This window comes from Halictus rubicundus, chromosome 5 (genome assembly GCF_050948215.1).
Source record: "Halictus rubicundus isolate RS-2024b chromosome 5, iyHalRubi1_principal, whole genome shotgun sequence".
Classification (NCBI taxonomy): Eukaryota; Metazoa; Arthropoda; class Insecta; order Hymenoptera; family Halictidae; genus Halictus; species Halictus rubicundus.
The window spans coordinates 8947446-8974296 of NC_135153.1; the positions used below are offsets into that span (position 1 = coordinate 8947446).

The following is a 26851-nucleotide window of genomic DNA, read 5'->3' on the forward strand; positions in this document are numbered from 1 at the left end:
AATTATTACGCTTTCTTGCTCAACCCAATAACTCGAATATCTCAAATTCGCCGCGATTGTTCGTCGTGCAGGTCGAACGATCGGATTACTCGGGCGCAAACAGAGAAGAAGGAACGAGAGGAGAGAAAGAGAGCAAGAGAGAGAGAGAGAGAGAGAGAGAGAGAGAGAGACAGAGACAGAGAGAGAGAGAGAGAGAGAGAGAGAGAGAGAGAGAGAGAGAGAGAGAGAGAGAGAGAGAGAGAGAGAGAGAGAGAGAGAGAGAGAGAGAGAGAGAGAGAGAGAGAGAGAGAGCGTGTATGTGTCGGCCAGCTCGAATTTCGTGGTACTTGAACGGTTCGAGTACTCCTCGAAGAGACACCTCTATCTCTCGCACGTGGCCGATAGGACCACGTGGGCTTTTCGCCTACGTCACAGACCGAACCGACATCCATCCCATCGTGTATTGATTGAGAGTGGCCATGGTCGTTTCCATGGCGACGTTTCTTTTACCTGTACGCTCGCTGCGCGCATACACGCGATACACCTTTTCGAGTACACACACCGGCGACCCGCATTAAACGGAGAGAGACGGAGAGAGACAGATACCGAGAGAAAGAGAGAGAGAGAGGGGGGGGGGAGAGACCGCTGCCGGCTACGTAGGTAGCAAACCTAGCGACAGGATCGAGCTGCCATCGAATTAGGATCAATGTCTCGACGATACTGTTTCACCCCGAATACTTCACTATTCTATACATAATTTTTAATTAAAAACTATTATTAATTCACTTCGAACGACGTCGAAGAACGGTCGAACGAAACCCTCTACCAGCGAATTCTCGATACATGTTAACAACACGGGTGTCGCCAGCGACATATATCGTCCAGGAACCATACCCAAGCCGTGTTGTGTTTACACTCCTCGAGACCTCTCGGTATATCCCCGCGGTAGTGGGGATAATGCCGCGACATTTACCATCCGGGTCTTGGCGACATATACAGAGGAATCGCTGTATTTTCTGCGATCCGCGTAACAGAGCGTTCGAACGGAACACAATGACGGACCACCCGGTACCCTTTCCGAGCTCGAACAAAACGCAATCGAGAGAATCCTGATGCAGGTACAAGGTGCACCTGTTCCCAACGCTACCCCGAGAAGCGTAGGTAGGTGCGCGTGTCGTACCTACGCGACGACAGGCGTTAGGTTCCCCCCTCTGCGCCGCCGATCCATCTTTCCGAACCCTATCAATCTGTCCCATCTACACGCTGTATCGAGTGAATTCGATCGAATCGGATCGGCTCGGATCGGAGATCCTCGATAGAAATCTCTGGAGCGTGCACACGTTGCCGTGCCACGCGTGCGAAATTTATAATCGACCCCACGACCCACGACACAGCGTCGTGACGCGCGCCTACCCTCCTCCTCTTTCGCCCCCTCCTCCACCGCCACCTCCTCCTTCTCCCTCCATCGCCGCAAAGCTTCTGCTCCCTCTTTCTTCCCTTACCTTTGTCCTACTCCTAATGCCGCGGCGTACTGTTGCCTTCTCGTCGATCTATTAGGCGTGTCCGATACGTCGAATCGCGTCAACCTTATTACAGAAATTCGAAACTCTCGTACCCCTATTGCTTCTCCACTGCTTCCACCCGTTCGCGCCGAATTCGTGTACCATACCGACCGGTTACGCGAATCGGCGGTTCGACGTCATCGTCGACAAAGACGCGATTCTCGCAAAGACTCTCCTCTGCCGACAACCGAGCGCGACAATGGCCTGTCCGTTTGTCGACGCGAAACAATAACAAATCGATCGGAGGAATTCGTACACGTTAAACCGCATAAGGTGAACGCGATAGCACGTGCTACCGACACGTGGCGATCGGTGCGCTGGAGGGGAGATGGCGGGAAGAGGGCGAGGCGAACACGAACACGAGCACGAGAACGAGAACGAGAACGAGAACGAGAGAATAGAGAGAGAGACCGGGTTCCCGCGTAAACGCTAAATCGCTCGAAACGATTGCGATCGCGGAAATCTCGATCGGCGAAGCTGCCGTTTCCCATCGGAGTCTTCCGTCGCGAAAATAGAATGACTTCCAGGCGATCGTTCCGTCGAACGTGAAACAACGTCCGCGATCGATCGGACACTACAGGCTCGGTGCACGGAGATTTTTCTGTTCGAATCGTACACGCACACGGACACGGCTCTCTGCTGTATGAACGCGTCTCTCTGTACACGGTAGGCACGTGTCGCCGGCACGTGGCGAAGGGCGCTGCGTGAAAACGGAAGAGCCGCCGGTGGGAGGAGGACCGATTTTCCGTACTTTCCACGGGAAACGGTAAATGTACACGGAAAATTCACTGTACACTGTACACTGTACAGTGTACAGGGAACTTGCGTCAACGGTCTCCTCCTTCGTTTACGTTTTAAAGGCGATACGCGATCGACTTTTGACCAGAACAGCGACGACACGTGTACGTCGCACGTGAGAGTAGGCGGAAGGAATCATCGGAGTCTCACGCTCAGATTTACGTCAATCGTGACCCCATGCGAGCCTCGAAGAGCAACCCTCCCGGCCGCGGTCGGCCAAAGGAAACGAGAAACGAGCAAGGAACAGCAACTGTTCCAGAAAGAACAGCCGGTCGCGAGCTACTGCAGTGTTTACTCTGTATATGTCCCACATTCCTAGCCGATAAAAGCCCCCAGAACTATCCCCACTGCCAAGGGGTATACCCCGTGGGGGACCGAGCAGCTCGAGAGACCTCGGTCGCGTGGATCAAAGAATAGTATTTCCTCGCCGATGTATGTCTGTGGCTAGACCCGTGTTTTGGACATACATCGAGTAGACACTGTATTCCGTTTAATCCGCGAACCCGTTTCCCTACCTCCCTACATAGTGCAGCATAGTTCAACCCTTGCCCATGCTAATATTTCTGGTCTTTCTTTTACCGATTCCGGTCAATTTCTACCACCACGAGTTTCTCATCGGACCTGCGAATGCTCGTTCGTGTTCGTGGATGAATTCTTTAACCTCTCGACCCTCCACAACCAAATTTAGGTGGCGTAGCATATTTTACCTTTGCAAATTAGAATTCTGACACATATTAGGGGTAGCCATAAGTAATGAATTATTTGCAAAGAATTTGTTTTGCCTTTAGTTCTGTACCGATCGTTGACGAGGAAACGCGTATTCTTTTACAGGTTTCGGTAAAGCAGCCTGTGTTCAAAATATTCTAAAAAGTGTAATTTTGTTTACAACCCTGTAATAAAATGGCGGCGTCCGTACCTTCCGAGGATCACATTCGTCATTGCATAATTTTTCATTTTCACGCGGGATTTAATGCAACGGTAACAACAAAGAAAATTTGCGATGTTTATGGAGATGTGTTGAAGGTCAACAAGTGCCAACGTTGGTTCAGAAGGTTTGCTGCTGGTGATTATGATCTCTCTGACAAGCCTCGAAGTGGACGACCAATTTGATAATGACACCCTAAAATCTCTAGTGGAAACTGATCCAAAATTAAGTATACAAGAATTATCGAGAAGTCTTAGGTCCACGTGGTCAACTATACAAAAGCACCTACTCGAAATGGGAAAGGCATATAGGCAAGGAATATGGGTACCGCATCAATTATCTGAGACCAACAAGAATATTCGTCGATCAATTTGCACTTCATTGCTAGCCAAATTTCGTAGAGATCCATTTCTTAGCAGAATCGTTACCGGAGATGAAAAATGGATTCTTTATGGTAACATAAAGCGTTCGAAGCAATGACTTTCTGCAAATCAAACCGCAATATCAACCCCTGAACTTAGCTTATCACTTAGAAAGGTGTTACTGAGCATTTGGTGGGACTGTCATGGCATAATTCACTTTGAGTTGTTGAAACCTGGAGAAACAGTTACTGCTGAGTTGTATTGTCAGCAATTACAACGGCTGTATTCAGAACTATTGAAAAAGGGGGCATCTTTAGTCCACAGCAAATTGACAATGCCCGGCTCCATACAGCGAAACTCACTCAGGAAAAAATCAAAGAATTGCAATGGGTTTTACCGCATCCCCCGTACTCACCGGATATTGCTCCCTCTGATCTTTTCAGATCTCTGGAGCATTATTTAAGAAATAAAACATTCGTAGAAGATGTAAGGAGACACCTCGAGTCATATTTTGCTTGACGAACCCTGAATTTCTATAAGAGGGGGATTGAAAATTTGCAGGAAAGGTGGCAAACTGTCCTTGATAATGATGGAGATTATATAATAAACTAATAAAATAAAAACTTGCATTTACTACAAAGTTTGTTTTAGATTCCGAAATAATTGATTACTTATGGGTCCCCCTAATACATGCAACGACCCGTAACATACATATATCGGATATTCAGTTGAAGCCGAACGCTGAAACAAAACGAACCGAACGGAAGCGACAAAAATCCGTGAAAATTTCAATTAGCCGAGCGACGCGAAAGCGACATGGTTATTTTGCTAATATCTTTTATCACGGGTTTCCATTCCGATTCTAAGTATACACGTGAGGTCGGTGAATTATTCAACCGAGCGTCAGAATTTCAGATTGTACGGATCAAATTAGTCAGCGCCTCGTCCCATTAAAAGGTTCTCCCTCTCCGCCAGGCGCCTCTGTCAAATTGGTTTAAACGTTATTTCCAAATTCCGCTTTGGTTATCGAGTCTCTTCGTTAGCCCTGCAACGCTTCCAGTCAGTTTATTCATTTACGCGATGGATCCGGTTACGATTACGATTACGATTACGATTACGATTGCGATTACGATTGCGATTACGGTAACGGTAACGCTGACGAGTCTCGCGAGAACGCGCGGGAGAATAAAACTTTTCGAAATAACCGTGGCTACGGATCCCGTCCGAGCGGAAGATACGTCCCGGCGACTGTGCCAACTTTTCGAAAAAAATCCCTAGAGTGCACGCGCTTGCATAATATCTCGAAATTGACGTCAGTGGTCGGGGTGTTCTTAGGAAGGTTATCGATGAAACCATTCCTTTCTACCGGGTGGGTGGGATCGATGTCGGTAGAACGACGAGCACGATTTCCTCGTGAAATTTTTATCAACCCTGCAGCTTTTTCGGATACCGGGCCGAAAATATATCGGGAGACCGCCGCGCCGCGCTTGGAAGCAAAACTTTTTTCTCCTACCAATCGATCGCCATTTTTCCCCAATGTCATTCGCTTTTCTAATCATCTCGCCGCGCCGGTCACTCGTGTCGTGAACGAAAGAACGGGGCGCGTCTCTAGTCGTTCGTTGAAGTGTACGGCTATCGGAAACTGTTGCCGGGTATAGTTTATCAATTAGGGGATACGTATTAGTTTGTTGAACACCGACGACCGACAGGCAGGCTGGCAACCGAGTGTTGCGCGTCGATGGTTCGTCGCAAAGGGTAGATCGATTTTTCGAGTCGAGCGACTCTTCGGTTAAAAGCAAACCCATCTCCAATTCGATATACATACATGACAAAATCGAAGATTGCTAGTTGCGGGGTCGTGGCTGTTAGTAATCGATTCTGCCGGTCGAGAATTTCGTGTGTTCTCGACGAAACGAAGAGCGGGCAACTCACTTTTGAAAAATAACGCATCCGTTTGCCGGCGTTCGGTGGCAATACGGTGGCAATTCGGTGGCTCTATCAGATCTAGACTTATCGCGAAATCTCACGGAACTTGAACCTACGTAATAATAGCCGGTACAAAGAATCGCATGACCTCGCGGTAAAAAGCCCGACACAATGTGGGCTCCCGAATCTATGTAAATCGATGGAACGCTCGTATGACCTAAACGTTGACTCTTTTCGTTAGTTTCGAAACGTCTGGCCACCCACAAAACTTGGAATTCCGAGCTCGAACGGAAACGGAAGCTTACCGGTTCGAAACGGGTATCCTCCGAGGCGAAGCTCGATCGAAAGAAGTTACATCGTTGCGATACATAGTCTATCGTCTATGTCTATAGTTTAGCCTAGAGTCTACAATCGAAAATCTATAGTTCGCGTCGAATGCTCGTTATACTCTTTTTTTTTTTTTCGTTCCCTTGGAATAAATTAGAAACGTAATGTCGTTTGCATCGTTGCCTCCAGATTTCTGCTTTACCGATGAAGCGCGAGTCTCCGAGTCTGCTGTCTGCATTGATGCGCGCAGATGGCAGCATCTTGCAGAAATTTGCAACATTTTTCGGCGACGAATTTGTATTCGTATTTAAGCGTTACGCCCTGTTGTTTACGCTATTTTTATAAATTTTCCCGTACACAAATCGATTAGCCGTGCACGCGGCAGAACGACTCGCCTATCTGTCGGCAAACCGCGCGATCTTCGCGTCCGTGCAGATAAGATTTCTATTCGTTCGAAATGTTGTTAGTAATCCGGTCCAAAAGATGGACAAGGAAGTTTCTTGTCGATATCGATTTAATCCTCGACGGTATTCCGATAACTTTTCACCGAAGCGATTATGGTAATTCCTGTACATACCTAAACGCTATGACAATAATCTGCGTATATCCGTGGAATAAAGTATCTCGCGTAAACGTTGCATCTTGCGTCTTTTGCATCTCGCTCGAATGGAATTTGTTACGTACCGTTCGCGAAGCAGCCATTGGACAATCACTGTACTTATTGCCGATCCGATTCGAATTATATTTTGCGAATGTTTCTACCAATTTCCAGTTGTTTGCGTAGAACCTCGCAAGGTAGTGTTGACATTACCGAGTAGCTGTAATGTAAACTACGAAGGCAACAGCTTTGCTTAACAACATTTTATTAAATTTCGCGAGATTATACTCTGATAACAACGCGTATTCGATTTTCATAATCGCGATGCGAACGCAACAAACAAAAAAAGCTATTCCCTTTGCTGAATTATACTTGTTTTTCTAACAATAAGAACGGCTCCGCGTCTGAAAGAGGTTATTTATCGACGCGCTTCGCGCGTACGATTTGTTATACATATGTATCGCGTACATCGAAAACATGGTGGTTGCTTCCCATCTTTTCTGAAATAAAAACTACTCCTGTCATCTAACGGAGCTGTTCGAGCGATCGACACAGGCGAAACGATGTTCCTTGAGCGACCCTTATCGTTCGAACAAAATCGGAATCGACAGCAGAAAAACCACGCGATAAGTTCAACGATCATCCAACGACGAATTAGAAATGACAAAAAAAAAAGAGAGGCTGACTGTGGTCATTACGTTCGACCTAAAATAGGACCTGTCATTTTCGATCATTCTCACGGCAGAAGATCAATATTATCTCCCGCGACCGAATAACCTGCTGGTCTATCGAATCCGCGAAATGTCTGGGACGTTCTTGTCCCGACACGCAAAAACTTCGATATTCCCGAGTAATTGAAACATTGCTTTAGAGCGAGCTTTTTTTTCTCTCTCGTGAAAACTGTGAACGCTTCGAGCGCGCGAGCACGCCCATACGATTGTCTGGGTGTTCGCGCGTCCATGTACGTGCGAGCGCGCGAACGAGCGTATGAGTGCATACGTGCGCATGCATACGTACTGTACGTGTGCGTTGTGTGTACTGTGTATGGTATGCGTGCTGTACGTGCTATGTGTGCTCCGTGCTGTGCGCGTTCGGACTGCGTTCGTGTTAGTACATATGCGTGTGCGCGTGTGTGAAGGCCATGTTAACAGACTGTAAGTCAACGGATGAGTTCGGAAACGGCGAGAGTAGAATGAAATTTACTTACGATATTCACCGGCTTGTCCGCGGCTCCTACAGAGCTTTTTCGTGCGATTATTTCACTCTCCACATTATTACGTCCACGATGCGGGAGGGCAAAAAAAAAGGGACGGCGAGAGAGCGAGTTTGATCAAAAGCACAATTTTCGTGACGTCATCGGTGGTCGAGCATGCGCGGTCCGAATTCGGTGTTTTTCCATTTACCGCGGAAACACGTGTGCGTTTGTCGGTTGTTTTTTTCCCCCGTTTCTTTTCCCAACAGGCTTTGTCGTATATCTTCCTTCGTCCGACACCGAAAGACACTACATCGCTACGAAACACGCGACATTATCGTGACGACGCGGTTATCGTCCGTTGCGAATTTCGTGTGCGATTATTCGCGAGAGCCAGCAACGGCTGCCGACATCTATCCATCCACTCCCACTTGTTAAGTGACGTACACTGACGTCATCGATAGTTTACCTTGAAGCATGACATTGAGTTACACGCTGGCCAATCGAAACGATCAAGTTCCCTGCTGCGAATGATCGCGCGAATCCACGGTCTTCTACGAATCGCAATATTGTCGCGCGGTTCTCGTTGGAACAAGTCCACGTCGCATTAACGTTCTGACACGTTATATCGATCCCCTGTTCAGTTCAACCCCTTATAAAACGTTCAGCGCAGATTTGTTCCACTAACGCGAGTGCACCACCGCTCTGTATTCGCTCTGCACTCGATACTCCCCACGGAAAAAGTTCCTAGGCTCTAGGCGGCAGAAGAAAGGCTAGTTAATCAAGGCTGCCAACGAGATACAGACTGTATAGTAACAGAGTAAGTGCTGCCCCCTAGTCTAATTTTTAGCTTGGACCAAAACCTGTATCATCTTTTTAGCCTGGACCAGAACCTGCATCATTAGCAGCAGATTCCAAATAATGCCAGAGTGGATGCTACTTCTATGTTAAAAGAGGCTCTGATCCAGCCTAAAAGATGATGCAGGTTCTAATACAGGCTAAAAATATGATGCAGGAAAAGTGCGGACACTAAAACCCCGAGCGTGAGCACTCTCATTTCCTCTCTGGTAATAAGTTCATATAAACCGCCATATCCAAGAGTACGGCGACATCTACGATCATCTGATGAAGCCACTCATCGTTTGGTACAACATTTCACCGCTAGATGGCAACACTGTCAATTTTTAACACTCTGCACTGCTCTGCACGCGGATTATTATGCGATTTTGTCCGGTTTTTTGCGTGGTATCGATGCAGTAGATTCGCCCGAGTAATTTCTGTTCTTTAAAATATTTTTTTGTATTTAAATTGCAACTTTTTATGGTATTTTCAGTGGTAACATTAAATGGTACCTAAGTACTTGCTTACTTACTCACCGGTAACCAAAAGACGCGTTGTGTTGTGTGTAGTAAACATTGCATTATTATTGAATTGTTAAATTCCCATCTTAATCAAATGTCTGACGGTAAGTGTACATTGGAATAATATAACCTACTGTGACGTTTTTAATGGAGACACGATGTATTATCATTTGTCAGAGGAAGTAATTCGACGAAGATTGCTCATCGATGGCGATGGGACAGGAGATGATCGTAGGATAAACATGCTTTTGAAATCATTCATAAAATGGGTTAGCAATCCTGATGTGGATAACACGTTGCACGAGAGAATGTTATCGCAGCTTGCTCAATGCGAATTTGCACAAAAGAAGTCTAGATTGGTCTCGAATATGAGTCAAGATGAATTAAAAAGCTATGAAATGTTATCGAAAGAGATAGAAGTTCAAATAGAAGAAGCCAAGAGCGATATTGAGAAAACAAAGGCAGAACTGCAAGAAGCAAAACGTGTGAGAAAGAACAGAATCGAATACGATGTATTAGCAAAAGTTATAAACGAACAACCGGACAGGGTAGAAACGAATTTAAAATTAGCGACACTGCGTGAAGAATTAGGCAGGTTAAAGGTATGTAAAATATGCATTGTCCGTTTAAGAGCGTACTACTTGAGAAAGGAGCTAATGTATAAACGTTTTAATACATAGGAAAAATCTGAGCAATTAGAGCACAAGTTGGAAATGAGACGTAAACAATTTCACGTGTTGATATCTTCTATACATTCTTTGCAAGGAATGTTGGATGAATGCGACGAGGAAATAATGGATGTGAGTTTAGAAAATTACGAGGACACCGACACTCAGATACCTCCTAAATCCGACGTATCGTGATGCAAACATCTATTGTGTTTGGAAATACTACAAAATAAAAAAAGAAATGAAAAAGCAATGATAGAAGCGTTATGTACATAAAAAAAGTGTGGACAACGGATAAAACATATTATCCAATTTTTATTTTCAATCTAGTAGTTTTTGGAACATGTCTGATTGTTAAAGACAGTCTGACATCTCGATGTAATGTTTGTCCCTCCGAAAACCGATCACCACATATATCCAAATTTTTTACTACAGACTTTGAAAGAATATCTGTACCTCTCTCTGCAATGGAATGTAAATAGCGATGGTACAAATCTCCTTGGAGAATTAACAGACTTCTACGTTCTAGTAGAATACTGAATTCTAAAGTACGTTGTTGTGTCTGAAAGAAAATAAACATTTGAATACTCTAGACTAATAACTTTGACGATATGTTTAATGTACTGTGATTGTTACAACCTCCAAGCTGTCTGAATTTTTATAAAAATCAAGAAGCGTGTGAGATCCGCAGCTGATGGTTGTTACAGTAGGATAAAAGAGTGGGCCATCAGAGTGTGCCTGATAAATGTACATTGTATATTATACTTGATAATATATCGATAATAAAAAATATAAATACACATATAACTACTGCATACCATTATTCCCTGTCCAGGCAAATATTCGTTAATCAATACATGATTAGGCAATTTGTTTGTTTCAAAAATATTACACGATGATATTTTGTTAACATACTTTTGCAGCCACTGAAAACGTATTGTTAGTACAAATCTTTTTTACGTTACCTTGTAATTAATTTCATATGATATCTATACTCTGTACATATGTATTTACAAAGTACGTACACCTGGTATATCTTCAGCTATCATTCCTTTGGGGTGTGGGATACCACCCCAATTTTGTAGCCTACGATGGCTTAATTGTGTCCACTTTGGTAATGGAGCATTGTTAACATGTTTCACAATTTCTAATTCCTCCTCTTCGGTTACAAAGTTTGGTACATAAATCGCTAAATTTGGTACCTACAATACATGAAATGCTACAGAACAAAAATGTATATAACCTCCGCTACAAAAATGAAGAACAATATTTAAGATGAACCTCTGGCACCACGTTTTTATTATATTTATCCATTTTCTGATAGATAAAACAATATAATGGATAGACAATTATAATTACAAACTTCTGCGTCTATAATGTATTTACATAGTCTTTTAATGAAACGATTGGATTACATCTGGTAAACAAACAAAAGTGTATACAGGGTGTTTAAAAATTAGAATGTTTTCGAACGAAATTGTACGTATAAGTATATGTAAATATTTACAATTTCTTAAAGTATGTAAACTGATGATTAGATATAACCTTATGGTGAATATCGGTTTTTCGAATTATCAAATTGATGTACAGTTAATAATACTTAATTGAACAATAATAAACTGATTTGATTATAAAGCTAAACAATTTGTTGGATATTTCCCACGTTGCTGTAAAAAATATTCGTTTACTAAATATGAGAGTAAACACATTATGAACACATCGAGCTACATGTACGTGTTTGCATAAAATCAATCTTATCCAAGGAAATATCCTCCATGTTATCATGTGAAAAACCAAAACCATTTAGAAATATAAATTAACGAAAGTAATTCAACGTTGTTCGCGCAAAATGGATAAAAATCACATAATTGATCAAGTGGATAATAAGAATTTAAAACTAATTCATCAGGTATATTTTGAAAATACATACACCATGGAACTGTATGTACACGTGCATATATGTATGCGTGGGTGCGTGTGCGTATGTGTGTATTCAAGTTTTTGCATTCAGTATTAAGTATATAGTACTTAAGTAGTATATAAATTTTTCAAACTCTATTAAATGTTTTCTATAGTTTCTTCTAGATCATAAGTTGGAAAATACTGCTGAAACATTGCTAGCTGAGGTTGAAACAAGGAATTTTAAGAATTTCCCTAAAGCTTTGAGATCCGACATCGAGAACTATTTGACTTCTTCTCAATGGATATTGATGGCCTTCAAATCAGGAGACTGGAGAAACTTTTTCAATGTATAAAATTACCAGCCTTGAGCCTAACGCAATATATAAAAATATGATTTATTTTCAGATATGGAACTCGTTGATACCTGAAGATGTTAAAGAAACCAGAGCATATAAAGTGTTAACGTTGAATCTACATGTTTATTTTGCAATATTACCACAACGTACAATGCTTTCACGATCTTGTAAAGAGCAAGGTAAAACTAATTTGAGATTCTATTCTATATTAATACAGTGCTATATGTAATTACAGTAATTCTTATAGATAAAATGCAAACAAATACAATTAAGTCTATATCCTCTTTGAGTCACCACAGTCTTGAGAATCAGGAGGTAACATAAGAGTTAATATAAGTATATGTTTTACTTGTCCATGTCTCAAACATGTCTTATAATGTTTTTTGCTAAAACTAGAGGATACCTTGTACAAATGACTATACATTTAATAATACACAGGATTCTATGATCGAATTAAAGAAGGATATGTATGAGTGTATGGAACATTTACGTGAATTTTTGAATTCAACTGGTAAAGAACTGGAAGATGATACAGAATTAAAACCCTTTGTTGCCTTACTTTTTACCGAGGAACCATATGCAGAACCAAGCTTGTCCAAAGTATTTGAAAAAAAATGGGTCGACGAGCTGACAGAAAGTTTACTCCTATTTCTTGAGGAGTGTAAACTACAAGTGAGTAAAATTAATAAATCGTTTAAAGAGTGGTACTACTTACATGTTAAATCTTAAGAATTTCAGAGATAGTAAGTACAATGATATAGGCTCGAGGAAAGAAGATTCTATTGCTAATAAAATACCTGAAAAGAGAAATGTACCAATCGTACCAAATGATAGAAACATCCCACTGTTTATAGAAGACGATGAACTTGAAGAGCAATATAGTTTGTCCGATAACACAAAGTATGCTCGGAAATTCAAGTTAGTAACAATTCCATATTATTCCTTGTGGTAGTCGCAAAATGTATTAGAAATTTAATGGTTGGCCTAACATTTCCATTTTTATAGAAGCGTGCAGACAATATCAACGATTTCTTCCACAGAAGAAGGCTTGCATTCGTCGCTGTTGAGAAATAATAAAAAATTAGCACAATGTACTGAGGAATTAACCATAACAAAGTCTCACTTGTATACTGTTCAATCTAATTATGAAAAATTAAAGACAAGATTTCATAAACTTCATGCTGATTACCATAAATTAATGAGCATCGCGAGAGTTCTAACGAACGTTTTAGAAAACTCAGTGAAGGGCCAAACTATTGACTTCCAAGCTATGTTAGAAACCTGCATTCAAATTTTTCCAGATTTATTTAATCAAAATATAAAAGACAATTCATATGTAAGTAACAACCGTATTAACATTCGTGCGAGTATGTTATATTTACTGTTCTGTTCTATGTGCGCAGTGCTCTTCGGAAGCATTATTAGCGAAATCCCATTCTCAGATGAAAATAGTCGATCAAACTAAGTCGTATATCACACCTGTACCTCCAAAATTATTAAACTTTAAGAAGATTAAGTTGCACTTGATAAACGGAAGTATCAAAACTAAATTGTTTCTATTGCAAGCACTGAGAAGGGTAAGGTAGTAACTATTTGTCCATTAATACTTCACAGTATTCAACCGAACATGTTGAGATAAATATGCATTATACGATTAGAAAATAACACGCGGTCAGCCTGGAGAGAAAGAGGAGGCATTACACGAGTACATAAGTAAAGACCTCTTGGGGCTTTACGGACGAATTGCAAGCTACAAAGGTACGTCTATTCTGCCATATTTACTAATTCCGGACAATATTAGTATGCCCCACCCGTTGCAACAATCAACCACAAGATTGTTAAACGCATTAGCATCGTTTAGATGTGGACGAGATTATTTGTCGTTTGATTCCACTGCAGTCGATGTGGTATGTTCAATTCAAGTATTTATAATGTTATTTCAAGTCACTAATCTAATATTATCTAACGAGATCAATTCTCTAGGTATTCAAGTGCCTAAATAGCACTTATGATAACGACATAGATACATTTACCTGTAATATGATGATTGCAATGCTGCAAAAACTATCATTGCGTAAACAGCAAAGGATATATATGATAGAAAATGGATTAGTAGAATGGCTGATTCGCCATTTACACGTTCATCATCGCGTTATGGATATTTACCGACTGGAGTACGCTACAGCTCTGTTAATGAACCTGTCGTTGCATCAAATTGCTCGAAGAAGAGCATCTACGTTGGCATCTTTACTCATATCGACATTAACTGATTTACTGTTAACGGATCGTTCCTCTGTAAGCGATACGAGTTAATTGTATATTTTTTTTAAACAGAGAACAGTCGATAACAATGATTTTAATGTTGAATTTACGTGTTAGATTTTACCATACATTACTGGAGCTTTAAATCATTTTCTAACAAATCACTCCATTAACGAAGAAGCAAAGAAGATGAAGTTTTCGCGCATATTAGAACAATATATCAAATACAAAGACGGTGAAGTAAGGTAAATTTTATTGATGCATTCGGTAAAATATGTGTCATTGGAAAATTAAAGAATTGAACAAAAATATGAATAATAGGGACCACTTGGAGCATATCTTGAAAATACACAGAGGTGAAATTATTATTAAAACAGAAATTGAAGAAGTCGCGGATAACGATGACGTAGGTATTGATTTTTCTATCGATTTGTTTAATGTTTTTAAGCAGGATGTTTCCCTTCAGGAAGAATTCGACGTGATGGAAAATGATTTAGAAGAAAATGACCCGGTAAAGAATAACTATGGTGAATTGTGTGGAGAAACGTTGCTCGCATCGTGCTACGCGACATCTCGAAAGAGTTCTGACGATAAAGAAATCAATTTGGAAATATTGTCGCAATCTTTTATACACGATGACGGAGGGCAAGTTAAGAGTTTGCATTATGAACATACGTCGGTATCGAATGGACAACATTTACAAAGGTATCGTTACGGTAGCAATTATCTTCTTTGTAACTAAGTATCTAATCAAGTTGCTATCGTTTGAGAAGATTCGTAGATAAAGAGTATCAAGTAAAGAACAAAAAGAATATTACGACGGTAGAAGAATCAATGAAAGAAACATATTTAAGCTCAAAATTCCATGCACCCAGCACTAAACTAGTTTCTGTGCACAAGGTATTTAATTCGAGGATTCTGTGTTTTCGTCGAAATGCATTCAATTGAACTTTCACGTATATTAAAGAAATATTTTATGCTATTTTTAATGATATTAATACTTTCAAGGCTCAACAAATTCATAAACAAAGAATAAACGAAAAATGGAATTTTCTTTCCGATGCAACCACTACTTTAGAAAGTTCGGAACTTCTAACTAACAATTGCACCGAAAGAAATTTGGGAAAGGTCGATAAACAAATTAATACGAATCCATCGAATGATAAAAAGTTTACAAACAACGGTTCAGTAAATAGACATTTAAAAGTGACAAATTATACGAATTCTCTACACAAAGATTTTGAAAGCGCCGAATATTTGTATGGAAATCAATTGTTAAAGTTCGTCGTTATTCGTGAAACGTGACCATAATGTGACGGGATGTTTAATAATTACATTTAGCTATTATTAACATCACGCCATTTTTGTTGAGTAATTCTATTTGTATAAATAATAAAATTTAATTGACACTTTTTTTAGTGGGAAATATAGTAAAACAACGCTTGCATCTTCGATGAATTTGGATGAGAATGACGTTGGAAGCGTAGCCGATTCAACGGGTGAGATTATTTTGTGTAATTTCCTTGCTTTTATAAAATTGAAACTACGATAAACAATAACGCATAGTTTTAAGTGGTATAGCTGGTTCCTAAATAAGTTGGAAATGGTGAAAGCACTGCAACTTTCTTTTAAAAGTACATTCGATCGTAATCTTGGGAAATTGGAGCAAATGAAAGTTACAAATGCCCGAGTAACAAGTCGTTAATTATACTTCGATGACGGGCTCCTTTCATGATCGTGCGAAAAAATGAACGAAAATGATTGAAGAGCGCTGTCGTGCACGTTCTGCACGATTGCAGGCAAGGTTGCAGTGCTTCGACTAAAACTACGACTTACAACAACTTTGCACATTGTACTAATCGATTGTACCGATTCTTCTGTTTCAGTCATGGAGAAACTCAGCAGTATAGCATCGCTGTGAGTCAAGACAATAACGTTATCATAGCGCACCGTTTAATCTTCAAATTTCTGCACATTGCACCGTTTCGGAATCACGCACATGCACAACTATACGCAACGTATTTTTCTACAAAGGTTGACATATCTTTATATTTAAACATAGTATATTTGTTAAGACACGAATTTGTTTTTAGGAATGCCAGCGATGACAATAAAGCCGTAAGCGACAATACTTCGTATACTCAGGAAATCGAATTTGATACGGAAGATGCGTTTCTGGCTAAACCGAAGCTCCCTAGGACACCTCAATGATCTCATTCAGCTCAAAAGTTCAGTTCAACTCACGGAAATCATGAATAAACGCGTCATTTTTCAAATAACTTTATTTTAAACAACACAACAACAACAGCAGCATGTAAACAACAATGGTTTTAATTAATTTTAAATAGACATACAATAAATATGTACAAAATACAACATTTTCATCACATGTGACACGCATAGACCGTTAATAATAACCTGAATACATACTCCCATGTCCAGGAACGTGTCCACTACTGCTTCGATATCTTCTAAGCATGGGACTGTCCGTGTAGCTGTTACCGTTGTAAGTACCATGTAGACTGGGCATTGTAGCGTACCCAACGGGAGAGCTGCTCGAGTAGCTCATGTAGCTCGGTTTACCTTTGTAACTTCCAGCAATTTTAGTTAGATGGGACGGTCCGCTGAGATAAGACTGAGCGGTATAACCGTTTGGCCTGCTCTCTTTAAACGCCGTTGCCGTTGCCGTTGCCGCTACCTTCCCTTTCCCGTAGTTACCGAGCGAATAATCGGGTTCCGGATCCTTCGACAGATAATTCAAGCCAGCATAGTCTCCTAGGTACTTGTTGTATTTGCTATATTTCCCTGAACCGTAAGGATCGGAGGTTCCTCTCAAGTTACCGAGCAAGCTACTGGCAGACATTGGCACGTACATCGAAGAAACATAATCCCTTCCCCCGTTTCCATGGTTGCCTCGCACGTAGCGAGTCTCGGGATGAAGAGAGTACACGTCGTTCGCGTACTTGTTGCCGTTACCAGCACCAAACATGCTTTCCTTGTGTTTTCCGTAAGAGTAATCGGTGCTTGGACCGTTGAACAAGCTGCTAGGTTCTCTGTTGAAGGCTTGATCTCCCTCCACGTATCCTCCCGCGATATGACTCCTGAACGCGTCCGCGGAATAATCTCTGAAAGACGAACTCTCGGAGGTCAGTTCGGGAAAGCTTCCGGTGTTGGTGGCTCCGGACAAGTTGTCGGCGAATCTCGTGTATCCTGGGCTTTTGTGTTTCACGTTGGAAAATTGGTTGAACTCGGATCCCGTTTGATCCACGCTCTGAGTGTACCCGGCGAAGCTGGAGTCCCCATTATTGTTATTGTTGTTGTTGTTATTGGTGTTAACGCTCGTGTAGCTGTCGAACGTCGACTGGACGACGGGATCGTTCATGAAGTAGGTGCTCGCGCCGAGATTGTCGCGATAATCCCGCGCGTTACTCGAGAATCCTTGGAAACCAGAGTTTTGCGTGTTCTGCGAGAATCCATTGTAAGAATTCCCTCTTAGACTGTCTTCGAGGCTGCTTTGGCTTCTGGCGTTGTTCAACGAGTGTCCGCTGCTTCCGCTGCCGGAGTAATAGTCCGTGTTCTCTCTTTGGCCGTCTTTGATGATGTTACTGTTGTACTCGAAGGCGTTGTCCCCCGTAATAGAGTAACCTGCGGCAGACAAAGAGCAAAGTAGACAATCCATGTTCCGTTAAGTTCGGTTCTCTCGATGGGAATACGTACTGGTGACCGGTGGTTCGGCGCGCGCCAACAAGATGCTGCCGAGTATCACCGCATTCTAAAGTTAATACATATAGAATACAGGGGAAAGATTAGAAGTTTCGTATAGAGGGAAGTAGCAGAGGTTCGCGATAATTTGGTACTCACGAGCGAAATTCTTTTCGCCATGACAGGGCAGGTCCTGGATTAGAAGACGGGCTACGTGGTACGCGTGCTACGAACCCGCTGCGAACCCGACGATCCTTCGCTAAATTCAAACTACACACATACTGGCATGCGAATCTGTTCTTTACGGTTTTATACTCCTAGGAATCCCTCCTCGCTCGCAAAAAGGTAAAAGCGATCTTGATGCGCACATACTGATACGACATTGGTTGGTACTCGACCATACAGAGCAGGGAGAAAGAGTCAACCTGATTTAACTCTTCACTTTTACGGGGAAAGCAATGGGTCAGTCGTGTGCCTGACTATTCATAGTGAACTATGAGCGGCATGACCTACCTAGCCGTAATTAGACTTTTTAATACATATAGAAAAGTGTCCCTTTCACGAGGTACCGGTTGCGAGATTAAATCGAACCTGCCATCGGCATCGCCATCGTCATTGCAACGAACGTCGCCGTAAAACTCATCCCTCCGGTTTAGAATACAAGTTATATTCTCCATAGCTTCGAATTATCCGATTAACGTTTTTCATATAGAATCGGCTTGATCGAAAGCGAATTTCGCGCATACGCGGCGACCCGATTTCTATGCATTGTCAAGGTTAGTAGGTTCGCGTTTGTCACGGTACGTGGATCGCTTTCATTTACTAAACAAAGTCGAATAATATTATGTGGTATTGCGAGCACAATTGCATGTTATAACATTAATATATGTGCATTATACATATTATAGTAGCTCGAGCAAGAGAGAGGTCAAACGAATCCCTAAAAGGATAAGCAAAGGCGAAGGAAGCTCGTTGAACTTGATCGAAAATATGGATCACGACAGAGGATTGGATGATCCTTGTTACGCAATATTGTCGTTCGCACAGTGAGCCGTCGAGCACCGTTCTTCTCACGCGATCTAATCGTTGTAACGGTACAATGGTATAGTCTCGATTCGGCACACGAACCGGTTCAAAGTATCAAATACGGTTTCTCTATTCCCGATTATCGGGAACTCCATTCTTTCCAGTGGTAAAGAGAAAAACGGCTGTTTTCGCAATCGTCGGGAACAGCCTGCTTAAAACCCGACGTGCTCCTATTTTAAAACGCGCCGATAGAAAATGCTCGAGAAGATCTCACCGAGGTGAGGCGAGGCGAGACGAGGCAAGAGATCGAAATTCGTAAACATCGGGAAAGAGTGTAGGCTCGGCGAGACCCGACGAAGCTCGACGGAGCTCGTATCCTGCATAAAACGCAGGAACGCCATGAATACAAATCGCCTTTCGTCCAAAGGAAAGTTTTTCTCTCTCTCTCTCTATACTCTATCGAGTCCGAATCTGCGCCGAGCAATCTTTCGAAATGCGCATGCAGATGTGGACAATGCATTGATTCCAGTCATGCAAAATGCAACTTGATCGATCCAATCGACATAACGGAAACCGTAGGTTCGAAGCTGGTCATTGGTGATTACTTCGCATACGATCGTGCATACGATCTCGAAGATAAGAGTACGCGAAGTTACAGAGTTTACGTTTACGGCGACCTAAAAATGGGCTAAACTGTATACGTAGCTGCTCGTATGTAGATCAAGAAAGAATGATTGCACGTTATGCCGCGCCGCTCCGGAACATGAAAGCCAGAATGACTCTGTGCGTGCATGCACCCTTGTCATTGGTCATTATCTTTCGCAATGCTTTCTACTTTCCACACACGCGCCTCATTAAAACGTACGTCGACCGTGAGCCAATCAAGCGAATTCGAATACGTTGACGACCATGACCTAGGACCTAGGACATTGTTCAACCCTGTACCACCTGCAAACCAACAGAAATCAATAAACACTTCTATTTAAGGCTGTTTAGTAGAAGATTAACGGTAGAAAGCATCTACGTATTATCTACTTGTATGTCGATGCGAGGTGCCGTGTTACTTGTTAGATTCTCTACAGAAATAGATTACATATGCTTGTGTCGCATTATAGGAGATACTTGTGTTGCATTATAAGAGAACGCTACGTCGCGCGATGCCCCGAACAGTAAAAGTTGGGTACGCGTAACAACGCAAAGTACAATACGAAGAAAGTAAAATGAAAATGGAAAGTGCACGTTAAACTAATTCCGAGCGGGCGCCTCTTTGACGTCGGTGCATATAAATCGTCGCGTTCCTCGCGAATAAGCAGTTGGACAATGCCTGTTCATCCGTACTTGTTCGATTCCATCTATTTTTTCCTATAATAAACATGAACTTTTTCGATCCGACTATCGATAAAATTGTTGTTTTATTCATTATTGTCACTCGGAACTCTTCGCCATGTTGAATATTTCCAAAAGAATCCGGTACGATTCAGCGCGTGTAAGTACGCGCAGGTGCGTTACACTTTCGAAGCCAGAAGATGTCTGCTGCGAAAGTTGTGGACCGGTATGTGGTTATACCAGTTGTCGATGGTTCGCGATCTATGTATTCCTGGGATGCGTGGACGAATTGCTCTGAAATCATTTCGTGTTCATTCAGAAAAAAAGAGAGCAAGACTGAGCAAGAAAACACATTTTCTTCTTATCCCGTGATTCAAAAATTCAAATTGAATCCTTGTTGATAAAATCGCTGTTTCCATCGCGCATGCGTGCGCTAATTCTCGAGACTTTCGATAGTACTCGATAATTTAAAATTCATTTTAATTTACGATTTCGTACATTTTGTACGGTTTCTCTAGCTTCAACGACTAATTACTATTCAAAGTTGACAATTGGTCGCGTTATCAAAAAAGTATGTTCGAAGAATTATGTATACCCAGTGTCGCCATTCCCCTAGGGAGAGCCTAGGACAGAGAAGTAATGAGAGTGTTCACGCCTGGGATTTTAGTGTCCCCGGTATAGTGCTGCCCTCTAGTCTAATTTTTAGCCTGGACCAGAACCTGCATCATCTTACCTGCATCATTAGCAGCGGATTCCAAATAATGCCAGAGTGGATGCTACTTCTATGTTAAAAGAGGCTCTTCTATGTAGGCTCTGATCCAGCCTAAAAGATGATACAGGATCTAATACAGCCTAAAAAGATGATGCAGTTCTGGTCCAGGCTAAAAAGTTGATGCAGGTTCTGTTCCAGGCTAAAAAGATGATGCAGGAAAAGTGGGGACACTAAAACCCCGAGCGTGAGCACTCTCATTTCCTCTCTGCCTACACTGTGCTTGGACAGTGCGCAATTGTTGAAAACATCTGTCTGAAATCTGAAACGTGTTCAAGTTTCATTCCTGTATGTTCATGGAATGTTATACATATTACATATGTCAGAATCGATCGCATTGGTTTTTCTGGTTGAGATCTTGCGTACAGCAAATTCACAAAGTCAAGAATCTGCATTTACGTTTTGATAATCCAATTAACGCTGTTTGTTCTTAGCTGTCGAAGTTTGTTTCGTTAGTTTTTCTCTGTTCTACTTGAAGAAGTCAATTACCGGAAGCCAACGTTGCTAATAATGTCAAAGCACAACAGTGCTGCACACTTTTTCCTATACTAATCAAAACCATATAAATACGTACCCGATATTTTGAATAACCTGGAAAATATGACTACTTTGTTGCCATATTCTTCAGTTACAACCAGGTTAAACGACTTGGTACGAACCAACTGATGCAGTACCGAGTTCAAAGGGTTCATCAATTCGCTGTCTATTCACGCTTAACTGCGTGAGAAAATAACACGAAGTCGTTAATTCTTTCACGAAAACAACCATGAGTTTCCGTGAGTATGTCGACAGAAAATTTGTTCATGTCTATGAATTAATTCATTAGGATTGAACTGCAAATTCTTTTAACGTCAACTATAGATAACAATATACCAAAATTAAAGTACAACAATGGTATTTACATTTTTTCAGTCGGTATTACCACGCCAAACAGTTTAGAGTATCGTTATTTCCCTATCACAAAATCTCGTATTAATTTGCGTATAAAGGCTGATCACGATGCAAGAATATGTTTACGTACACACTTGGGTTCCGATTCTAATATGTACGAGGTACGTTACTAGTTACATTCTTCTGGAAGCATCGAGGGTCGTTTTTCATTTTTGGAGATAAATCTAGTCGTATTGTGTTGTTCAGATCGTTATCGGGGGATGGGAAAATACCATGTCTGCGATAAAGAAAAATAGCGAAGAACCTGCTTTGGCGGAAGTTGAAAGCAAAAATATATTAAATAACGAACAAATCTGCAATCTTTGGATACAGTAAGGATTCCAAGCTTTCCGATACTTTGTACAAAAGACAAGATCGAATATAAGTATGCGTTAATACTTGTAGATGGCTGTGCGATGGACTTCTGAACGTGGGACATCAGAACGGAGAAATTTTAATGTCGTACAAAGACCCGAACCCATTTGTTATAAATTATATAGGAGTTGGTACAGCGTGGGGTGCTACGGGGGAATTTTTTATAGAAGGTGCGCTTTTCGAACTTAATGTATAGGATAAGATCATATCTAAAAAGATATTCGTCCTTTAATTTTAGAATCCCAATGTACAAGTACAGTCGTCAGACAACAACTGGTCGATACAGCCAGCTTATGGGTAGATTATAACGAGTCCCTTGGTCTTCCACGAAATGTTACTATCGCTTCGAAAGATGGTTTGTGCGTAGGTCGTGCTCATCACAGAGATTCTCTTACGCCTGGAAGCGTAAGAAATAATTTGTGTTCAATCGCGTGGGGTGGATCGTCGTACAATAAAAAAGAATTTCAAGTACTATGCGCCGAAAACGTGAGCTGGATACAGTCGTGGGACGGTAATATTCCACTAAATGCTCTTCCTGCAGGCGAATCGGAGGACGGCTATGCGCTTTTTATAGGTAGAGTGTTGCTTAAAGATGTATATTACATTGGAAAAATTCAACCGAATCACCAAGTATGTTACGTACCTGTGGATGGCAAGGAAGAACCTTGTCTAAACTACGAAGCTTTAGTTATTTGCGATATTGAAGAACACGTTGGGAGGTAAAAAATTGCTACCGATGTACAGTGTATCTTTTACAATATTTTTAATGTAAAATATAAAATATTTCTGCTGTTGCACGCAATTGTTGTGAAATCAATGTAATAAAAGAATCCTCAATGTTAAAAAATAATTTTAAGAAATACATTGAAGAAGCATTTCTTTTTAAATCGATATTTCTATCCTTTTTTGCGGAGCACTGGAAAACGCGGCAATATTTGAATTTGAAGCGTGCGAAGTTGCACCGTACCTATACAGGGTGTTCCAAAAATGTTGCACTTAAATAGGTTAAGAAGTTACTAATGAAAAACGCGGACCAATCAGTGCTCGACTACAGCAGACGGATTCCGGCTCAGCCAACGTCAACACCACGCTCTGTTGTAGCAGCGCTCTGATTGGTCCGCGTTTTTCGTTAATAACTCCTTAATAAACCGCGACGAACATTTTGGTAAAGGAAAACTTACCTCAAATGATCCCAGGAATTAACCCTTTCAAGGGTACAATATTTTTGGGATATCCCGTTATCTATTCTATTGTAACTTGTAACCAGACAGACTTGTGAACGCATTCGCATTACAAACGAACAGCAGTGCGTTCATGTTTCCCGTGTTATTTTAGCCATCTTAAAACTCTCCATTTCGTTCATGTATGTATACATGCACAGCCTTGGTATTACTCAACTAGTATAGCAAATAATGTAAACTCCTGATGATAAACGTTGCTTGAATGTTTAGCGTAAACAGGTATTGCATGTGATTTAAGCCCTGATCAACGACAACGTTGTTTTCTGTACAGTGGAGATTGATAAGGTGAAATTGAAGGAATATGTTCAACCAAAGTAGTGGATTGCGAACCGGCACAACAAACACCTCCAATCCAATGCAGGACTTTGAGGTTGTCTCTCCCCCTGACGATTCCGTGTCCAGTCTCGCGTTCAGCCCTGCTTCTATTCCACAAAACTTTTTGGTAGCCGGTTCGTGGGATTGCAATGTCCGTTGCTGGGAAGTCGAACAATCCGGTAAGACGGTTCCTAAATCCATGCAATCCATGTCCGAACCTGTACTCGACGTTTGTTGGAGCGACGTAAGTTCAATGTTGTTGTTTACAATTTTCTTTGAATTTCTTCAAATTTTCTTTGCTTAATATGTAACTCTTCCCTCTGAAATAGGATGGGACTAAGGTATTCATGGCATCTTGCGATAAAACAGCAAAATGTTGGGACTTGGGGTCAAATCAGAGTGTACAGGTTGCTGCACACGATGCACCCATCAAAGATTGCTATTGGATTAAAGCTAGTACATATTCGTGCCTTATGACAGGTTCCTGGGATAAAACGTTAAGAGTGTGTTCTAGTTTCTATCATTTGTAACATTTTACACGCTAGTCTTCTTCCACTGACTTTTTTTTTCAGTTTTGGGACCTAAGGAGTCCAAAGCCAGCAATGACTATCAACTTGATCGAAAGATGTTATTGCGCGGATGTTGTAAGTATCCACTTTCTGCTTTTCTTTGCCATTTGTGCCTTTCAATACGAATACGTTTTGTTTCTATTTGTTTTAGGATTATCCAATGGCAGTAGTGGGAACTGCAGGACGTGGACTAATCGTTTACCAATTGGAAGGCACTCCGAGAGAATACAAAACAGTAGAATTAAATCTGAAGTATCAATATAGATGCGTTGCAATTTTTAGAGACAAGAAGAAAGTTCCTACTGGTTTCGCGATAGGCAGTACGGAAGGTCGGGTCGCAATACATCATTTGAATTTAAGCGCAAAGGAGAATTTCACTTTCAAGTGTCATAGAGTAAATGGCACACCCAATGGATATCAAGATATTTATGCGGTTAGCACTGTTCCAAAATTATATTTTATCATATGAAACAGTAGTCGGAGATATTCTAACAATAATGAATCTTTTCTACCGTAGGTTAATGATATTGCGTTTCATCCAGTTCACGGCACTGTTGCCACTGTTGGAGCTGACGGTACTTTTGGATTTTGGGACAAAGACTCGCGAACTAAATTGAAATCCTCCGATCCTATGGAACAGCCTATTACCAGATGTTGCTTCAATCACAATGGTCAAATATTTGCATACGCCGTATCCTACGATTGGTCCAAGGTAACGTTTCTCGGTTAATAAGAAGACAATGATAAGCTTAGGTAACGAGGATCGAAGAAAATTGATCGTCGTAGAAATCTGAATAGCCTTTACCACTTTACTGTATAATCGTATCATTGGTACTAAAAGACATTGTTGTTTATACTCAATGATATTATAATATCGTTAATCTTTACAGGGTCACGAGTATTATAATCCAGGGAAGAAAAACTCCATATTCCTTAGACCGTGCTTCGAAGAATTGAAAGCTAAAGCAACACCATAAGACAACAGGAGCGTTTTTTAATCTAACTAAGTTGTTTTTTTTTAATTTATAAAGTATTTGAAGACACAAGTTTTTTATTCAATAATTATTTACCTTTTTCCATTTTTCTGTTATACAACAAGCTTTCCTATTTTACTATAGTAAATTGTAAATAGTTTTGATATGTATAAATATATATATATATATATGTAAGACTAAGGGCACCAGTAAATTTCCTTGCAAGACCAGAATCACTCGTTTCTTCTCTCAATGCTAAAGCATTACGAGTATGCTTACAACATAGCAATTTCCAGGAACCAAAACCAGCCAGCGTGAGGATATTTTATTTCATAATCGACCGGTCTACCGCGTGCTCTGTTCGAACTCCTGTTTCCAGTAAGTAATTTGCTGCTAGATTGGCAAGAGATTTCCAAAAGACAACCACTGGACCCTGGCATCAAATCTGTTACGCCACCTAGCGACGGTGTTGGCGACTCGCTAGCATAACGAAATGATGAGATGAGAAGTAACTCCTGCCATTTTAATTTCAACGATAAATAGTGCGTATATACAAATACAAGCATGAGCTCTAGCGCTAGCAAGTTACCAAAACCGTCGCTAGATGGCATAACAGATTTCGGTCTACGTCTGCTGCAAATCTGCTAGCAGGCGCCTCTGCTTTTCTGAAATTGCAGATTTGGCTATTTGAATGCCTGCTTACAATCAATAAAGACCTAAAACATATACTTAGATCTGGAGATATATATATGTATGTAATACAATTCTAGTTTACATTTTCTTTGTGTATCTTTTTTTATTACTTTGTCACATAAGCCCATTGTACAAAGTTATATATACATGCAAGAAGAAGAAGAGTCTTAATTAGTTTCTTTCTTTCACAATCGTAAAAATGTAAAAAAATAATTCTTGTAAATATTCTTTTAAAGTACCTCAAAATTAAGACATAAATGAAGTTGATCTTCTTGTTTTATTCTATCTTCCCTTTTAAACTAAATATGATTCCAATTTTTCTTTGTTTTGATTTCAACAAATATTATAGTAAAACACACCAACTCCCTATCAAAATAGAAAAAGAGTTCTTAGGAGTAATAGTCTGCCCGTCGAGTTTAATAATGAACTTCTCAAAGTAAAATTTAATTTGATACTAATTAAGGTAAAGAATACTTTGTCTTTTCGAAGAAGAGACGCTATCAAGAGCGACGATTTTCTTTAACGATTTAATGATGTGAAACTCGAAGTGAATGTGACATTGTTTTTGATCTTTTAAAACGTATTGCATGGATTCCTTTTGAACCGATCCAACTGTTTGCCCATTTTAAATTCTAGATCATTCAATACCCGGTGAAAATATTTCACAGTTCTACATTTTTTAAGATGTATCACTGCATTTCAAACAGAAATCT

General features: G+C 40.9%; 7 protein-coding genes across 11 annotated transcripts in view; 4 read left to right on the forward strand and 3 right to left on the reverse strand.

Moving 5' to 3' along the window:
• Nucleotides 1-8438, reverse strand: part of Mef2 (myocyte enhancer factor 2) — a 54149-nt gene extending 45711 nt beyond the window's left edge. For 3 of the 4 annotated variants that reach the window (XM_076788173.1, XM_076788166.1, XM_076788171.1), the window contains exon 1: nucleotides 7685-8438. The gene's annotated coding sequence lies outside the window, so the exon portion shown is untranslated. The remainder of the gene's footprint in view (nucleotides 1-7684) is intronic. The other variant, XM_076788172.1, reaches the window with a different exon arrangement.
• Nucleotides 8439-8763: 325 nt separating this feature from the next.
• Thoc7 (THO complex subunit 7) lies at nucleotides 8764-9893 on the forward strand. Its single transcript, XM_076788149.1, has 3 exons — nucleotides 8764-9134; nucleotides 9208-9632; nucleotides 9711-9893. The coding sequence occupies exons 1-3, from the start codon at nucleotides 9125-9127 to the stop codon at nucleotides 9891-9893; spliced, it is 618 nt and encodes a 205-aa protein (XP_076644264.1). The 5' UTR covers nucleotides 8764-9124.
• A 100-nt stretch (nucleotides 9894-9993) lies between these two features.
• Nucleotides 9994-11345, reverse strand: LOC143354234 (putative RNA/DNA demethylase ALKBH6). The gene is made up of 6 exons (XM_076788147.1): nucleotides 11206-11345; nucleotides 10980-11115; nucleotides 10724-10900; nucleotides 10517-10624; nucleotides 10338-10436; nucleotides 9994-10260 (listed from the first exon to the last, which is right to left on the reverse strand). The coding sequence occupies exons 2-6, from the start codon at nucleotides 11010-11012 to the stop codon at nucleotides 10003-10005; spliced, it is 675 nt and encodes a 224-aa protein (XP_076644262.1). The 5' UTR covers nucleotides 11013-11115; nucleotides 11206-11345; the 3' UTR covers nucleotides 9994-10002.
• Nucleotides 11346-11484: 139 nt separating this feature from the next.
• LOC143354232 (lisH domain-containing protein ARMC9) lies at nucleotides 11485-16612 on the forward strand. Of its 2 annotated transcripts, none has more exons than XM_076788145.1 (18): nucleotides 11485-11607; nucleotides 11774-11947; nucleotides 12006-12135; nucleotides 12192-12271; nucleotides 12395-12628; nucleotides 12687-12874; nucleotides 12962-13292; nucleotides 13360-13533; nucleotides 13615-13863; nucleotides 13940-14251; nucleotides 14336-14463; nucleotides 14540-14624; nucleotides 14685-14923; nucleotides 14992-15118; nucleotides 15227-15498; nucleotides 15638-15717; nucleotides 16105-16135; nucleotides 16312-16612. In XM_076788145.1, the coding sequence occupies exons 1-18, from the start codon at nucleotides 11548-11550 to the stop codon at nucleotides 16427-16429; spliced, it is 3012 nt and encodes a 1003-aa protein (XP_076644260.1). In that variant the 5' UTR covers nucleotides 11485-11547; the 3' UTR covers nucleotides 16430-16612. The 2 variants fall into 2 exon arrangements, with proteins under 2 accessions (XP_076644260.1, XP_076644259.1); XM_076788144.1 differs by having other exon boundaries at nucleotides 12204-12271; nucleotides 14670-14923.
• Nucleotide 16613: 1 nt separating this feature from the next.
• LOC143354233 (uncharacterized) lies at nucleotides 16614-20634 on the reverse strand. The gene is made up of 3 exons (XM_076788146.1): nucleotides 18080-20634; nucleotides 17936-17990; nucleotides 16614-17863 (listed from the first exon to the last, which is right to left on the reverse strand). Exons 1-3 carry the CDS (start codon nucleotides 18098-18100, stop codon nucleotides 16626-16628), a joined length of 1314 nt encoding a protein of 437 aa, XP_076644261.1. The 5' UTR covers nucleotides 18101-20634; the 3' UTR covers nucleotides 16614-16625.
• A 626-nt stretch (nucleotides 20635-21260) lies between these two features.
• Nucleotides 21261-23210, forward strand: LOC143354236 (uncharacterized). Its single transcript, XM_076788150.1, has 5 exons — nucleotides 21261-21817; nucleotides 21954-22093; nucleotides 22179-22303; nucleotides 22377-22516; nucleotides 22585-23210. Exons 1-5 carry the CDS (start codon nucleotides 21808-21810, stop codon nucleotides 23067-23069), a joined length of 900 nt encoding a protein of 299 aa, XP_076644265.1. The 5' UTR covers nucleotides 21261-21807; the 3' UTR covers nucleotides 23070-23210.
• A 507-nt stretch (nucleotides 23211-23717) lies between these two features.
• Rae1 (ribonucleic acid export 1) lies at nucleotides 23718-25678 on the forward strand. Its single transcript, XM_076788151.1, has 6 exons — nucleotides 23718-24146; nucleotides 24232-24405; nucleotides 24475-24546; nucleotides 24623-24904; nucleotides 24989-25183; nucleotides 25362-25678. The coding sequence occupies exons 1-6, from the start codon at nucleotides 23889-23891 to the stop codon at nucleotides 25446-25448; spliced, it is 1068 nt and encodes a 355-aa protein (XP_076644266.1). The 5' UTR covers nucleotides 23718-23888; the 3' UTR covers nucleotides 25449-25678.
• Nucleotides 25679-26851: the final 1173 nt, after the last annotated feature.